General features: G+C 30.0%; 1 protein-coding gene across 2 annotated transcripts; it reads right to left on the bottom strand.

Annotated features, from left to right (window-relative positions):
- Window positions 1-1,087: 1,087 nt before the first annotated feature.
- Window positions 1,088-16,479, bottom strand: LOC148301233 (inactive fucosyltransferase B-like). Of its 2 annotated transcripts, none has more exons than XM_088273553.1 (5): window positions 16,181-16,479; window positions 6,049-6,191; window positions 4,804-5,067; window positions 3,333-3,593; window positions 1,088-2,599 (listed from the first exon to the last, which is right to left on the bottom strand). In XM_088273553.1, exons 1-5 carry the CDS (start codon window positions 16,388-16,390, stop codon window positions 2,119-2,121), a joined length of 1,359 nt encoding a protein of 452 aa, XP_088129679.1. In that variant the 5' UTR covers window positions 16,391-16,479; the 3' UTR covers window positions 1,088-2,118. The 2 variants fall into 2 exon arrangements, with proteins under 2 accessions (XP_088129679.1, XP_088129681.1); XM_088273555.1 differs by lacking the exon at window positions 16,181-16,479 and adding an exon at window positions 8,769-8,913.
- Window positions 16,480-17,456: the final 977 nt, after the last annotated feature.

Raw genomic sequence — 17,456 nt, 5'->3', positions numbered from 1 at the left:
TATACAAAAATGGATAACCGTGAATAAAATTTTATTTATATAGTACTTAGCATTAAAATTTTATATTTTTTTATGCTAATAATATTGAAAATAAAAAAAAAATACAATAAAATATTATTAGTAGTACATTAAAGAAATTTGTATGGCGGAAATCTAATTTTATTTAAAAAAAAATTATAATATAGTTCTACAAATATAATATTCGTAATTTATGGTAAAAAATCTAAGAAATACTTTTTTTTTGCGATGACGATGCCATGTCAAATCATTCGCTTTGTATTTAAATTTTATCGAAAATATTTCAAAAATAAAATAAAATGTATCCTGTGTAGAAAAATATATACATATATATTTAAGAACCACGATATCGGCGAGAACGATTTAGAAAGTAAATGTTTTTAAATTGAATTTTAATATAACGTTCCCTCTGATAACGCGTTGAAAGTCTCAACGTTATAGGGAGGAGAGTTACTGTTCTAATGGCGCCGTTTAAACTATGTTTGTAGTAAAAGCTTTTAGAGGGTAAACTCTAGATACAGTTTAATAAAAAATTATCAGTTATATATTTCAAGGCAACGAAATCCAGATCATTTCAAAATTATTTTAAAATTGTTTTAACTTAACACATAAAGGTCCATATATTTAAACAGTCAATACATTCTTTCCCTGTCCCAACGAGTATAGTGAGCCCCCCTTTGACGTTGAGATAGGTACCGCATTAACGGAGGAAACGATTATGGGTGTTAATTTTTTGAAAATTTTTTATTTTTATTTTAATCATCGGAAATTACTGAAATGAGTAATTTAAAAATAAAATACAATTTAAAAATGTTAACCGCCTATAACGTTCCTCCGAAAACGCGGTTCCTGTCTCAACGTTATAGGGGATTACTGTATTTAAACTCGTCTTTGATTTTTTAAATACATAGAAACATATGAAAGCAATTAAATTTGAGTATCAAATAAATCATTATTTTACAGTAATTTAGGCATTGTTTGTATTTTTATCATATATATATTTAAAAAAAAATTGTAAAAATGTTAATAAATTTATATAAAGGATCCTATTTTTATTAAAATATATATAGGTGTTGAATAATGATTTATTTCATACTAGATTTAAACATCATAATCATTCACGTACTTAATCCATTTTTACAAAATTAGGTCAATACATTTAAGCGACTTTTTTTAAATATATTTAATAATCAATAATTTACCATGGCACGCTTTATTCTTAACATTAATATTGCAGAATCAATGTTTTTAATTATAACATATAAATATTACAGACATAAATTTAATATAATAATGCGTCAAACATTACTTAAAAACTATAGAGATTAAATACTTTTTGAACTCCCTGTTTTTTCAGTAATGTGGAATGAATAAATAAATAGAGAATGATGGGAAAATATTCCAAAATCGTTGTATAGAACTGAACTATTTTGTTGAAATTGGAGAAGATACTGTCGAAAAACAAAAAAATCCACTTAAGGGGGTACTCGCAAACGTCCAATTAGTAAGCGATCGACTACGCGAGGGGCCAAACGTGTCTCCACCCACATATTTTTTTTTTAGAATATATTATATTTTAATTTTTTTTTTTTTAACTCCTTATCTTTTAGTAAATCTTTTCCTTCCAAAACCATAGATTTATTTCGAATAAAAACATTTTTTTTCAATACAAAAACGGTGTTTTAAGAAAACAAATCAATTAAGTTAGGAGTTAAAAATATGGTAAAAAAATCACTAGAAATAAAAATAATAAAAATTCCAATGTAAATTCCAAAAAAAATTGTGCGCGGACTCACGTATGGCTCTTCGTGCAGCTGGTCGCGTACTGAATTGTTTATTTGCGAGTACACCTTTAAATTCCAAATAACTGGACTACGACTACGATAGAAAAGTAAATATGTACTCTCCTTTCTCCTCCTACCGGGGTGATAAAAAATAAGTAGAAAAAATGCTAAGAATGCTGTATTTTGAAATTGTGCATTGCTGGTTATGGAACGACTTGTCCAAGGGCGTTCTGGAGATACAGCCGCCGCGCCAAGTCGTATGGCCGCTCCCCATGCGCTCTTCGAACCAGATAAAGGAAGAAACTCTGTTTAACTATCATTGCTTTTCTATATCCAATTCCCAGTCAGCAGTGTCGTGACAATGTTTACTGTCCAGCATATCTGACAGGTCATCGTACACTTTTGGTTCCTCGTCGTTGAAGTTGAGCGCCTCGCAGAGCCGACAGTAGTGATACGAAGGGGTTCCGAAGTAACCGTGCTCATTGGACACCTCGAAGTGTCTCCTCCAGTTGTGAAACTTGAAGAACTCTTCGTCCCAAGTGGTGTTCATGAATAGGATGTACCTCGCGAGATCTATGGGACGGGCATAGTCCCAAGTGTTGATGGAAGAGTCCGGTGGAAGCAGCTGACGCGAGCAGTTGCTCTTGGCTCCCAAGATTACTGGAACAGCTCCTTTGGCGTAGGAGTTCCAATAAACCTTCTCGGTCAAGTACTGATCACAGTTTGAGTTTTCGAACGCCAGGTGGAACAAGTATTTATTCAACAGGGGACAATCAACGCCAAAGTGCCCCGGGCATCTAAAAAAGAACGAAGAAATGTATGTTTTATTGTTCATAAAATTTAAATACATTACACTCATATAAAATGATTTTTTTTTCGGTATTTCAACTGTTAAATTAATACAGATATTTTTTTTAAATCAAATTTTTATAAAAAGTCTTCACATCGGTGTAGTGTATTCATTAACATTTTGGTAAAAGTACAAGAAGTCCTATGTTCGATGACATATAAAACAGTCAATTCTATTGAATAATTTACTGTTCCTGGATTGACACTAAATCTATCTAATTTATCACATATCACCATACCGTGCATAATATACAACCAATATAATACTGCATAATTTAAATGTTTGATTTTTCCATCATTGAGACAAGACACATTCATATAAGAAGAACAAAAAGAGAAATTAGTAATTTATATTAGGAACGTCATCTTAATTTTTGTTCTTTATTATGACACAGGTAACTTTGGTCACCTTTATAATCTTTTGAATTGTGACGTAAAAAAACGTTTTAAAATTAGATATGATTTTTTTGTGATATACGGATACTAACGTGCAATAAAACAGGCGTCATAAATATTACTATTCATAGCCTTAATCTTTACTAATTGAACCCTGATCTCTTGTTGACATTGCCAATGGCCAGATTTTACCAAGTTTTAAACCCCGATGTTCAACACTTACATTATTTAATGATAATATTACAAAAGTTATTAAAAAGTAAGTAAAATACGAAAAATAGTTACTCATTTTTTAATTCATCTCCGCAGCTCCCGTACACGTCTACCTTTATGTGTTTCTGTAATTCTTTAATATAATTTAACCTCATGTTATTTTTACCACAGTTAGAAATCATGGCAGAAACAAGAACATCTTTTTGCTTGATATCATTATACGGTACTAAAGACATAATTTGTTCGTCGAATGCCATTTCCTTGCCAGGCAACTTGACCTCGTTAGGTAGTGCAACTGTTCTTCCATAGGGAACAGGTACGTCAGAATCCAACCTGAAATTATTATTGAATTGATCAAATGAACACATTTTTGTTATGGAATTAAAAATCTTTTATTTTACATGTTTAATTTATTTTTTGTATTGAACGGTGTTATACCGGGATATATGTTGATTTGTAACCGAATCTATTGCATTCATGACTTATTTTGAAAAGTGATTCGACGTTCTGTTTTTACTGTTTAGATGTGTTTTCTTTTACGTACGTACATACTAAATCAGAAATAAATGTAAGTTAAAATTCAATAATAGTATTAAACGGTTGACTTAGTGCTAAAAAATAAACAAAATGAAATCAGGTTTTCTCATTAAATTGTCACATTAAACGTGTCTAAAACGTTTTTCAAATATAATAACATAGATGAAGAAGAATATGGAAGTTTGTGGATTTACAGGGCTAACAACCGTTATAGGTTTGGTTAAGTGATTATCACTTTACACACGTGTAACATTCACCAATTCTACACATGGTTTTACAAGCACACCACTTATATTTTTGGATCTTCCTGATACATTGATCAAACTCGTGGCACAGAATGTGTGAGTTCACGACAGCTATTGTTGTTGGAATGAGAAAAGCATTTATTAAGCAGGGACTCTTTCCATTTGTATGCTAGGTCCGAATCCTGGATTGTGTTCACATACTTGAGGCCCGCCTGAAAACTTATTTTTTTTTATTTGGCTTATAATTTGACCATTATATGTATTTACAAATACATATTTAAATAAATTGTTTAAAATATTTATGTTTTAAGACTGTAAATAAAGTGTCTTAAACATTTTGGTTGGGTTGTGATCCCTTGTACTCAATACTATCGGTAGTAATTTTAAAAACAATTGATGCCTACTTATGCGAAAATGCCTCCGTGGTGTAATGGTCAGCATGCTCGCCTACCGTTCTGGAGGTCCCGGGTTCGACTCCCAGGGGGGTTTAATAAATATAAGGGTTTTTTTCACTCTAATATTTATTCAATATTACACTGGACTGGTACCTGAAGTGGAGGGCTGATCACCTTTCCTTCATGTGTAATCGATCGAGATAACACTGCGTTTATATGAAGCAGTACCCTGTGCACCATTGGGGTGTGGTAAGGGATTTATTATTATTATATTATTATGCGAAAATACGAATAGTATTTACACTAGTATTTTCGCATTGAAGAACACATTTTTTCCTGAAACTAAATAGTATATTTGATTAGTACCTGTACGTCATTGACCAGTTGAAAATGCCATTATAATCCCTCCACGTATTATTCGAGGACCCGTAGAGAAACGTGTGTCTCGGGCTTTCATCCGATATGAACACCCACCGCTGGCTCGGGGATCTCGACTCCCGCGGAGGCAAATCTTCCTTCTTCAGGCGATGAAGGAGAAAGGCCACTGCGTCAGCATCTTTCAGGTCCTCCGCTTCGTATGTTAGCTTGCAGTTGTGCACCGAGCATCGTGCGGAATCAAACGGATCATTCCTTGAAATCAGATTAAATGAAAATAATTAATTGGTTATTGAATGTGATGCTCATAATTGAACATTATTGCAAATATTAAGTACTCGCAATGCTCATTCAGAATTTAACTACCTTAATTACATTAGATCCTAGAAAGGGCTTATTTCTCTGCGTTTGAGGGTTTATTTTTAATTTTTCTCGGTAACGTAAAATTCCTTGGCAAGGAAATATTAGAGTAGTATATATTTTCTGCTCAGTCTATTTAAAATATGTAAATAAAATATTTAAATTCATAAATATAAAAATTATTTAAACTTTCTTCGCAGAAGTTATTAACCGCTGTTGATTGAGTAAATATCTTTTTTAATCGACAATCATACATATTTTTTTACAGTAATCGACAATCATACTGATTTTGATGCATAAAATATAAAAATTGCATTCCACATATTTCGGGTAAAGAAAAAAAATAGAACACATGTAGTTACGTGTGTGTCTTGCTATTGTAATGTGTTGCTGTGATAGAAATTAAAAAGTGATATAACTGTTGCTCTATCGCGATACGGCATTAGTTTCGATATTGTTCATTTAACGACTTCTCCGAACTATAAATATATTTTGGATATATTAATTGGTAGTCAATAAATATAATCAGATAACGTTAAATCTGTCTATTTTTCATTAGTATAAATTTACTGTTGCGCTCGTTTATTTTTCGGTACAGGGAAAGAAAATTATATTTTAAAATTTTAATCAACCCTCAATACTATTTTAGAAATTAAAAAGAATATACATATTTTATTTAAAGTTTTTTCTCATAAAAATATGATATTTTTATCATTTGCAGTTATCATTACTGGAGGAAATACTCCAGGAAAATTCTTACGTTACGCTGATAACACTATTAATTTAATTATTCACGCTAATGGCGCTTTTACTTTATTCGCGTTAGATACATCGTTTTATGTGTTTGACGCTTACTGAATACAAATAAATATTTACTTATTTGCTGAGAAATGACGAACGTGCCTCCGTTCCAAGAAATCTCCATCCTTCCAAATTAGTATTTTAAATGTTTTATCCTTTTTACTGGGTGGCTTCGTATTCAGGAATAGGTATTTTCCAAGAGCAGATAAATTGAGATTCTGAAATCAAACAAAAGAAGTGATAAAAGTGTCAAGAAAAGAAAATTCGTTTTATTAATAGTAGTACCTATCATCCTCTTTATTGTTTTTAAAAAAGGTTGCTAGATAGAATCAACGAATCGCTGAAGATGACGAGGTTATCTGTGCTTGTCGAAACCGGTTAGAAAAAAGTACCAATAATCAAAGTGGTAAAAGACAATGAGTTTTATTTTGTAAACCTCTTTAATTTTGCCTGCGTTGAGAATCAATATCTATAGTTGTTGTTTTGGGACATTTGTGATGACTTTTCCATTATAGTTCAACTGAAACATACTACATTTTAAAGTTAAACATTACCTACATGTATTTCATCGATGAAGCATACAATAATTAAAAGTAAGACATAAAATCCTGGTAGTAAAAGGGATGTCTGAAGCGAGATGAGAAATTGGAAAACCACTATTTCAATTCTAAAAAAAATCAATTGCACAAGGTACATATATTTCTTCTTCTGTTGGTTGTTTTCTCTCATAATGTGATGTCCTGATATTGAAATACATTATTACGGGTAAACTTTCTGTAAACTAGTATTAATTTCATATTTTTTTGGAAGTACTGATTTTTGTAAATTATGCATGTCCTAATTATCACTAATTATCCTTGAAATTTCATAACAACTCATATAAAATCACGCATAGTATAAAAAAGCGTGTCGGTGAAATTACGATTAGTAGACAGAACCTTTACAATGAAAATACATCGTAGGAACTGATTACGAAGCGGAAATATATTGATTTAGGCTTTTTTTAAACTATGTCAAGAAATTTAGATGACTATATTGACATAATTAAACTGAATCTATTCACAGGCTTGTTTTGTTACTATGTAGACCAAGATATTAATTTTAATCGAAGTTTTAACCTTTCCTGGAGTACAAAAATTGATGTCCGACTTTCTCTGGGGAGTGGGTTCTTTTTACATGAGATTTTTTTTTTTTAATTAAATATTATAGATTTATTATGAAGATAGAAATTTTGTTACTTTTTTTTTTTAAACACCTTTTCGAAATATTGTTCAATAATGACAAAATTACACACAAATATCCACAGATGTCATTGCTACACAAGTTACATCATACTAACTGACAGACGTACTTCGACGTTCATTAACCTCGGTACTCCTTTAAGGAAAATTCGCACTGACGTTCATTTACGTCCATACTCCCGGACAGGTCAATGATTAAATACCACTATATCTGGACTATTGTCTGGACGACACAGAGATCGAGATATAGCTAGTACAATAGCTCATAGAAGAAATCTAAACTAAATAATTTTAATAAATAATAAAATGTGACATTTACTAAGTAAAGTTTCATTTAAAAATTGATAGATTTTCCTACAAAGTGACTGCCGAATCAATTAATGAAATCGAAGATATATATTTTAATATTAGTGTGAAATGTAAATGTAAATGTCATTAGTATGACCAAAATTAAGCTACTTATTCAGTTTTTCAACAGGGTTTTAACGTGGGTTGATTTTTTAAAGCCAATCCAAGAATGTCTTCGTTGCACAATTTTGTTTAAAGAAAATCGCATATTTTTAAGTAAGATTTTATTTTTTTATAAATAAAAGTTCTGGTAGAAAAAAAACCTGGCATGTTGCATTAAGTGTTGTTAACATTATGAAAAATTGTTCAAAATCAGTTTCAAAAAAATTGAAAATTCGTCACGAACGAAGTATTTCAAATGATGAATTTGTTATGCTTGTACCGATACACACGTTCCTTTATGCAAACACACCCAAAGCAATAACGTATTATTACGTTTGATTATTTACATATGAAAACGAAGGTGCACTTAAGCAACGTCATCCCAAGTCGTGGTGCATTACCCTATTTGACACGACGAATAAGACGTAATTGCATTGGTCTTGGTGAAATAAACGGATGGTCAATTGGTTGTAAAACCTGATCTTTTTAAAAAACATGTTCACAAAAGGTAAAATATACAAAAATTATTAAATTATATAAACGCAGTGTTATCTTGATCGTTAACACGTTGAAGGAAAGGTGATCAGCCCTCCGCTTCAGATTGAGTCCAGTGAAGAAATCACGTATATTTATTTGACCCCCCCCCCTGGGAATCGAACCCGGGACATCCAGAACGGCAGCCGAACGTGCTGACCGTTTACACTACGGAGGTGGAAAAATGGCGGAAATATAAAATTATTAAACCGTTGGTTATTGTTTTAAAACTAATAATAAGCATTTATGGGGCTGACGACCGTAATGCCCAGACTTCCATATTCTTCTTCATCTTTGATGAGATGTCAAAAAATAATATGAAAAATAACTCCTATAATTGGAGATAATCCAGATTTGTGAAGTATTTGGACACACACAAAATGTTTTAATAATATAAAAGTATTTGCAAAGGTTTTTGTATTTTATTAAGTTTTTTTAAAGATACAAAAAACATGGACGGATAAGTTTTACTTCTCCCTTGAAATCCAGATTTTAATAGGAAGATATACAAATGGATATAAAAATGGCGATATAATAATTTACATGCAAAGCATGAGACACTTTTAGTACATTTTTGAAGGCTATGACAGTATAAAATTGCATGTCTTGCGATAGTTTTCCATATTGCAATGGCTAATGAGTTATGCTCGTAAATGTAATATTATACGAGCGTGTCTTCGACTAAAAGGTACAAATTAACAAAGTAGACTGTTTCATGAATGTATTTTCATACATACTTAAATAGATTCACCAAGGTGACAAATAACTTTAATCTGATAAAGAATGTACTTTAACGCAGACAATACATAATAACATCATGTCTGCAGTCAAATGCATACATATGAATTATATGCCCGACATTTTATTTTTACAGGTGTATGTATGTATTTCAATGTCATTTAACATATGCGAAATAGTTATTTTAGGGTTGAGCATTTCGTCCGCCTGGCTTAAGTGATGGTAACCACGCTTGGCGACTGAGCTGGACGTCCCGGGTTTGATTTCCAGGAGGGTCAAAATATTTATTTCTGAAGTGCAGGACTGATCACCTTGCATTCATATAAATGATCTTATAAGGTAGGTGATCTTGTAAGTACCGTGTAAAAATCGAGAAAACACTGTTTCGATACAACTACAAGTTTGCAACATACAGAATAATGTTACAAATAAGAATTGATTAAATCAAATGTGAATTATGCGATTTAAAAAATATGAAAATGCCTATTCAATAATACATATAAGTAAAAATATTCTTAATGATACTTGAATACTAGGTAAAAATATTTTTAATGGAAATTGAAAATTTATGAATAAACTTTAATAACAATGTACGATATTTAATCTTTCAAAAAAACATTGATTCGTACGTGAAAGTCATAATTTTGGAATGAATGCGAAACAAACAATACATTTATGAGTTTGTAAGATATATTTTTTGGAAGTAATCTACAATAGTAATTAGTACTTAAGTTATTTATCAAAAGAAGGCATGTATCAGATACTTGGTTATTAATTGATTATTTTTGTGTTTTAGAAATTTTGAAACTGCAAATTTTACTGCAAATTTACTTTTGTAAAGTAATATTTTTGCATATCCGACTTTCATTGGATGCGGACGTGTCCGTATTTCATAATACGTTTATCATCCTTTAGTTTCGGGGATGTACGTACCTATACATGCATAATTATAATGAAAGACACTAACAATATTGGCACATCACCTTGAAAACTGGGTCGATTCTCTTAATGTACGGTAAGGCACTCTATCTAATGTAATATACAATAGTATGCTACATTCGAGGACCGATGTGTCGTTTCGAAGTAAGAAACATATTTAGATTATTTCCGATTTTGGCTAAGACATCGTGCACATACATATCGTGGTCGTACAGGAGAAAGTAATCAACTATCAAAACGTAAAATGTTCAGGAGGGCGATTTAAGTCACTTCTACTTGGCATGAAAATAAATACCAATGCAGTGTGTCACTTTTAACAAGTCAACATATTATACTTCCAAGTTTAAAATCCATTGGGATTTTTTCAGGGCAATATTAAGCTAGTAAGATATCAAAAAGTCAGTGATCACGTTTTTGTAAAACAATGCACTTGGTCACTTTCTCCTGTGTGACAACGATATATCAATAAAATATAATAGTATAATTTCGAAAGTTATTAATTTATATATTATTTTTGACATTTCATCAAAGATGAAGAAGAATATAGAAGTCTGAGCATTTACGGGCACACTACTCAAATTCTTGGAAGTTCTATATATATGAACCAATTTCGAAACATTGTTCTTGAATCACTTGAACTTCACTAGAGACATCTACTGGCGAGATGAAAAGAAGATTTTTTATTAAGCAGAAACTCTTATATTAGTATGTGAAATCTGAAACCTGGATTATAATCAAATACATACATGAGAAACGCCAAAAAATATCATTTTATTTTTATTATTTTAGATTATAATTAGCTATTAATTTAATCCAGATTTGCGAACAAGTATTTGGAAACACTCAAAATGATGTAAATTTCTATTAATGTTTATTTAATATTGATATATTTTTGACAAGCTTCGAACAATTTGGTTTTAAATCTTAATATAGATTCGAACATTAGTGGTCTTAAAACTTGGTTTTTAATATACAATATATCGTACCTAAAGACGTTTGTACAATACAAATAATAAATGTGTCACCTGAAAGTGAACCACTGGCGCTCTTTTCCTGAATGATAAAAGCGTCACCTATATAATTGAAATTATTTATATCAGCTGGGTAAATAATACGTATATTTATAACATTTAATGCGGTCTCGTAATGTAATTATTTACATACAATATGAATGTAATTACTATCAAAATAGGCGAACTTTTGTCTCATGATTTCTAACTCAACATAACAATGATAATTAATTTCATAATTTCTAACTCAACATAACAATGATAATTTGAGCATACCCTAAAAAAACAATTATTGGATAATATATTATACTGACTGCCTGCCTATAAACTGTGCCTTTTACTTATCATTTTGCATAAAGTTTATTTTAATTACAAAGAAAGAAGTCATTAATAAAAAAATGGATAAATTATATTAATACCAGTATTCATAAGTTTATAAAGACATTTTTATAATGATAAAAAAACATTTTATTTTTTGACATCGCATCAAAGATGAAGAAGAATATGGAAGTCTGGGCATTTACGGGGCTGACGACCGTCATAGGCTGGTTTAAGTGATCACTTTACACACGTGTAACATTCACCAATTCTACCCATTATTGACAACCACACTACTCAAATTCTTGGAAGTTCTATATATATGTCCGCCTACGTAGTGTAAAGGTCAGCATGCTCGGCTACCGTTCTGGAGGTCCCGGGTTCGATTCCCAGGGGGGTTTAATAAATATAAGTGATTTTTTCACTCTAATATTTATTCAATATTACACTGGACTGGTACCCGAAGTGGAGGGCTGATCACCTTTCCTTCATGTGTAATCGATCGAGATAACACTGCGTTTATGTGAAGCAGTGCCCTATGCACCATTGGGGTGCGGTAAGGGATTTAAAATTAAAAATATATATGAACCAATTGAGAAACCTTGTTCTTGAATCACTAGAACTTCACTAGAGACATCTATTGGTGAGATGTAAAGAAGCTTTTTATTAAGCAGAAACTCTTATATTAGTATGTGAGGTCCGAATCCTGGATTATAATCAAACACATGAGAAACACCAGAAAAAAACCATTTTCATTTTTATTATTTAAACTTATAATTTGACCAGATAATTGGAGATAATCCAGATTTTGTGAACAAGTATTTGGACACACTCAAATGTTGTAAATAAAAAAACATGTTTTATAAATATTAGAAACCCATTACAATCCTTTATAAGAGGTAAGGTTTATCACCTTTTATACAAATAAGTCCAAAGGACTCCAATTATCCGAATAAATTGGGATTAAACACCATTCGTGTAACAAAAATTCGGATAATTGATTTATTCCGAAAAATCGGTATATTTTAATTAATTACTCCACGAATTTTTTTTATTTTAATACTTGTTTTTTTTTACCGCTTTACTATATTTTATGATGACTATTTTCGAATGCTTCAGGTCTAAATGTAAACTAGTCGTCATAAAATAAACCCAAGTGGTAAAAAAAACAAGTGCTTTTTTCAATAATTTCATCATGTCTTACCACAAAGTAAATGCCGAAACAATACATAAAAAATTACTCCACGTATGTTGAAAATACTATTAAAAAAGCGCTTTTAATTAATTTAGTGAAAAGGTACCACTTTTACATGTTAAGCATAGGTATAAGTGCTGTAGATTAATTAGTGCAGTATGTACGTACCGCGCTGTAAATGTAAGTCATTGCTTGCTGAACATATCGGAGTTCGGATAGTTCTACTGTATATCGAATTGAAATAGATACACTTCGATCAAATATTTTGTTGATAGTGTTTTTACTATTGTACGAATTACAAAGTAAAACGGAAAAAAAACATTAAATTCTTTTTAAATTTAAAACGATTTTTGTCAAATATGTGATGAAGAATGGTGTTTTAAAACTATTGTAACGTGATAACGAATTTGTATTTCTCACTGGTATTTTCAATAAGTGGTGATTAGATTGGTTTAATATTTCGTACATTAAAATCACTGATAACTTTGTGGTAAGGTAATAAAACACACTCCTTATCATTCATCGTTCGCATTGTGTAATACTACTTTTAAATAATACTTTGTGTACAATATGTACGTGTATATGTGTATACAATCAGATACGTATATATACATATATATGTATACAATCAGATACGTTTAAATTACCTTCAATAATGATTATGACATTTATCGAGTATGTACATATCTGGATTGCTAAACAAAGTTTTCATTAATTTTATGATCAAATTGTGTACATTAACGACGTGATCAATATTAAGAAATTTAATATTATTTTGCTGTCAATGCCATCGGATAATGCACCATAGCTCAAAAAAATATCCACTGAATTTTCAAGCAAATATTTTATACTTGGGTTTAAAAATACCACAAATATAACAATGATATCAGATATTTGAAACAATAATATTTTAGAGTTACATATATGCAATTCAGACGTCAAGTTAGTTTGGCTTAAGATAAATTATCATGTGCACATTCTTTCATAAACAAGAGTTAAACAAACCGACGAGTAGATAACATCAACTCATTGCAAATTTGTTTTAAACAATATTTATTTAGTATTTTTTTCTTTATTAAGTTTTTTTATTGCAAGTACATATAACATAAACAAGCTATTTGTTAACGCAAACAAATCTCTATGTTACTATCATTATTATTTTTAAAAATATGGACCTTATGGGAGGATATCGCAAGTTTTTGAACCCATAGATGTTCCTTCATTGATTAGGGTTTGTGCTTTTAAGATGATTATTTCAACCATTAAAACAAACCTCACCCAAAAACTCTTAATACATATCGCTCACTCCTTTCAAGAACGTCATAAATCAAAAATCGTAAATTTTCAGTTGTGCATGTTTTCGGAATGCCCAGAAAATGTACTATATCCCAGCAAAAGAGGCATATTTTTAACTTAATATTTACGCGCTACATGGTAGAAAATGTTGGTTTTGCATTTTGAAGAAAAGGTATTGTTTAATTATTTTTTTAAAAATACTAAATATTTTTCAAATGGAGAAAAAACCTTTAGGTTTTACCTAAAATAATATGTTGCATAGTTAAAAGTTCAATAAGTGGCATGATATTTATTTTTAATACATTGTGTTATATTTTTTAACTTTAAAAACGTTCTCCTGAAAAATCAAGTTTTTTGATGTATGACGTTCTTGAAAGGAGTGAGCGATATGTCAAGAGTGTAGAGAGGTCGGTCAAAATATGACAAGAGTGTAAGAACGTTCAAGAATTCATGGTAATTTGGTTTATATCAATTTTTGATCTCGGGTTTAGTATGCGCATCTAGCGATTTAAAAAAAACTCTTACAACATCTTAGCGTAATTACTTATCCACATTACGGTTTCCGTTTGTTCCGATACGTCGGACATGAAACTTTTATTTACAGTGGTGTCCCGACATGCCAACAACCTAATGAATTTTATGATATTTAACTGAAATACGGTAAATTTGATTTTCGCACAAGTTATAACCAATTAAAGGTATAAAACGAAAACTAAAACTGAAAATCGAATTAAATTACTTATGAAAAACTAAAAAATAGAGATGTGTTCGACCTTTTACAGATCGTCAAGTTTATATTTACCGACAGGTGTAGGAAAAATATGGCAACCGTAATCTACACACATCGCTCACCCTTTTTAACAACTTCATATATCAAAAATCGTCAATTTTCAGTTGTGCGTGTTTTCGGAATGCCCAGAAAATGTACTATATCTCAGCAAAAGCGGCATATTTTTAACTGAATATTTACCCGCTTCAGGGCAGGAAGTGTTGTTTTTTTTATTTTGAAGAAAAGGTATTGTTTAATTATTTTTTTAAATATACAATATTTTTCAAATGGAGAAAAAACATTCAGGTTTTACCTAAAAAGATCTGTTGCACAGTAAAAAGTTCAATAAGTGGCTTGATATTTATTTTTAATACATTTCATTATATTTTTAAACTTTAAAAACGATCTCCTGAAAAATCTTTTTTTTTTGTATATGACGTTGTTGAAAGGAGTGAGCGACATATTCAATTCATAAATCAGTTCAATATGTTACTCGTAAAATAATAAAGTAATAACCAAGCATTATGTTTCATAATCAAAGGCAATATTATATCTTTGATAAGAAAATGAGAAAGTAATCAAGTAAGCCAGTTTTGTTAAATGAATATTCTATAATAAAGTTTGCCGTTTCCAACTGCCATATTGTTATGATCTTGGTTATTATGCCGTGTGTTCTACCTTTTTATAATGGCTACATGTAAATTTGTATAGATATGTGTAGTAAAAAAATACGGTATTACTTCCGATAGCATATTTTTATTTAATGGAATATGACTAATCGTTTTATCTTTGTCAAAAAATATCTGTCGTAAACGTAAACTTTAATAAAATTTTATCAATCAAAGGAGATTCCACTTTGTCAGTATCTAACATGCTCTTTTCCACGTCATCGTATTTATGTGTACGTTCAATCAATTCTTATTTATTTATTACTTTTTTTATCAAACTGTGAAACGAATGAAAGATACGTGAGAGAGATTTTTTTTAACGATACCGATAAAAAAAATAAGGTAAATTATTATAAATTAGCAACGTATGGTTATGAATATGTCATGATAAATGTTAATTTTGCCATCTAAAAAAATGTATGTTAATGCCTATTCAATGACATTAAAAATATTCTTAATGGAATTAAGAATAATTAATTACTCAAATGGAAATCGATAATATCTTTAAGGTATTATCTTTAAGGAGAAGAGTGTTATAATGTTAGTGTTATTTATAATCGTCTTAGATAAAAAATAAGCGTCATCTAAAAATAGTTTAAATGTTTTCTTCAGAGAAAAGTTATTAATCTCTCAGAAAAGTCGTTCATTTTTACTATTTCGATACAAAAAAAACACTTGCAATGAAAATTCTGAGTATCTTTAAGGATTAGAGTGTTATCATGTTAGAGTGTTATTTATTATCTTAGATTAAAGCGATAAATTTCTCTGAAAAATGTGTTAGTTTTAACTTTTTCAATACAAAAAGTAGCACTATTTAACGAAAATTCTAGTGATGTATATATATATATATAAATATATATATATATATATATATATATATATATATATATATATATATATATATATATATATATATATATATATATATATATATATATATATATATATATATATATATATATATATATATATATATATATATATATATATATATATATGTGTGTGTGTGTGTGTGTGTATGTGTGTATACATATATATTTAAATCATACCTTTAGTCCGGTAATGAATTCCTCTATCACAGTGGAATGATTTTTTTTAAAAAAACCTAAAAATTCGACACTTAGCGCTGGCGTCAGAGAGTTCTCAGTGCCTCTGACAAGTGGCTTACGAATATACGCCGTTTCTGAATAAATGAATAAAATAAGCGTCATTAGCAGCGCTACAGCCGCGCAGAAAACGTTCACTCTCCGAATATGCATTTTGAGGTAATTTTGAATATTATTACTAATTACAGACACTTATTCTTCGCGAGCGACACTTTTCATCTAAGGAGAGCTCGGAAAATTACGAATACGTCGGATAATCTGATACACACTCGCATTCCTTTATCTCGCCTCGTAGTTATGCTACCCTGATGCAAACATCGATCGTCACAATGCACTTTTGCATATAATATACGAGTAAAATTAATACAAATATAAACAATCTATGATTCTCCTAAAGACCTTAAAGGCATTTCCAAACTTATATATGTGCTTAACCATTTTTTTAAATATCACTTTAATTAATCAATCAGTATTGTATTAAAGATTTCATGTCTACCACAACTTGATTCCTATTTTTAAATAAAAAAAAAAGAAATTTATGAATGCATCATTTTCTTTCAAAGAAATGCCATAAGTTGTTTTGACTCATCTGAATAACAAAACATAATTTTTCACTTTAAAAGCGAAACAGCTGTCACTGTTTATATGAGCCATAAAACACTTTTCTATTTATTATAATATTAAAATAAATTCCATCACTTCAATTAATGAACCATCTATCACTAATGTCAACATTTCACTGTCTCGAACACAATTAAAGAAATGCACTCGATTTTTTTATTATTTTGACACGCATTTTTACAAAATTTTGGAACAAGGCTGAGGAAACTTGTGAAATATGCTATGATAGCACAAATCAATAATTCGCATTTTTTTCATATTAAAACATTACCTATTCAATTATTACTGAATTGTCTTTCGGTACAAATGAACACATTTTTATTATCGAAGAACATTAGTGGCCTTTTTAAACCTTGCACGATTTAAATATAAAATAGTGATACATCATTTATTAGCTGCCTATTACATATTACTATCGATGTTGTGTAACATATTGTTCCGATATAACGCTGCGCAAAGTGTACCGAATTTAATACTAACCGCTTCCCAACTACCAACATTATCTCTTTTTTATCGTGAAATTAATATTATAATCTAATGATTATTTAATCACGTTTAATGCAAAGAAAAGAAAATACGCTGTCATAAAATTGCCAGC

The sequence above is a fragment of the Brachycentrus maculatus genome, unplaced genomic scaffold, assembly GCF_059751285.1.
Source record: "Brachycentrus maculatus isolate JH-2025_06_01 unplaced genomic scaffold, ASM5975128v1 h1tg000589l, whole genome shotgun sequence".
In the NCBI taxonomy this organism is placed as follows: Eukaryota; Metazoa; Arthropoda; class Insecta; order Trichoptera; family Brachycentridae; genus Brachycentrus; species Brachycentrus maculatus.
The sequence above is the reverse complement of the archived record's forward strand: the minus strand, read 5'-3'. Positions and strand labels throughout refer to the sequence as shown.

What these genes read in the sequence shown, in the direction of transcription:
- LOC148301233 (XM_088273553.1), bottom strand. Translation starts at nt 16,390, where the DNA reads ATGCATATTCGGAGAGTGAACGTTTTCTGCGCGGCTGTAGCGCTGCTA. An exon ending in AACTGGTCAATGACGTACAG is followed by an intron (nt 3,594 to 4,803) that starts GTACTAATCAAA and finishes TAATAATTTCAG; the next exon opens with GTTGGATTCTGACGTACCTG. An exon ending in GGAGATGAATTAAAAAATGA is followed by an intron (nt 2,600 to 3,332) that starts GTAACTATTTTT and finishes GTTCTTTTTTAG; the next exon opens with ATGCCCGGGGCACTTTGGCG.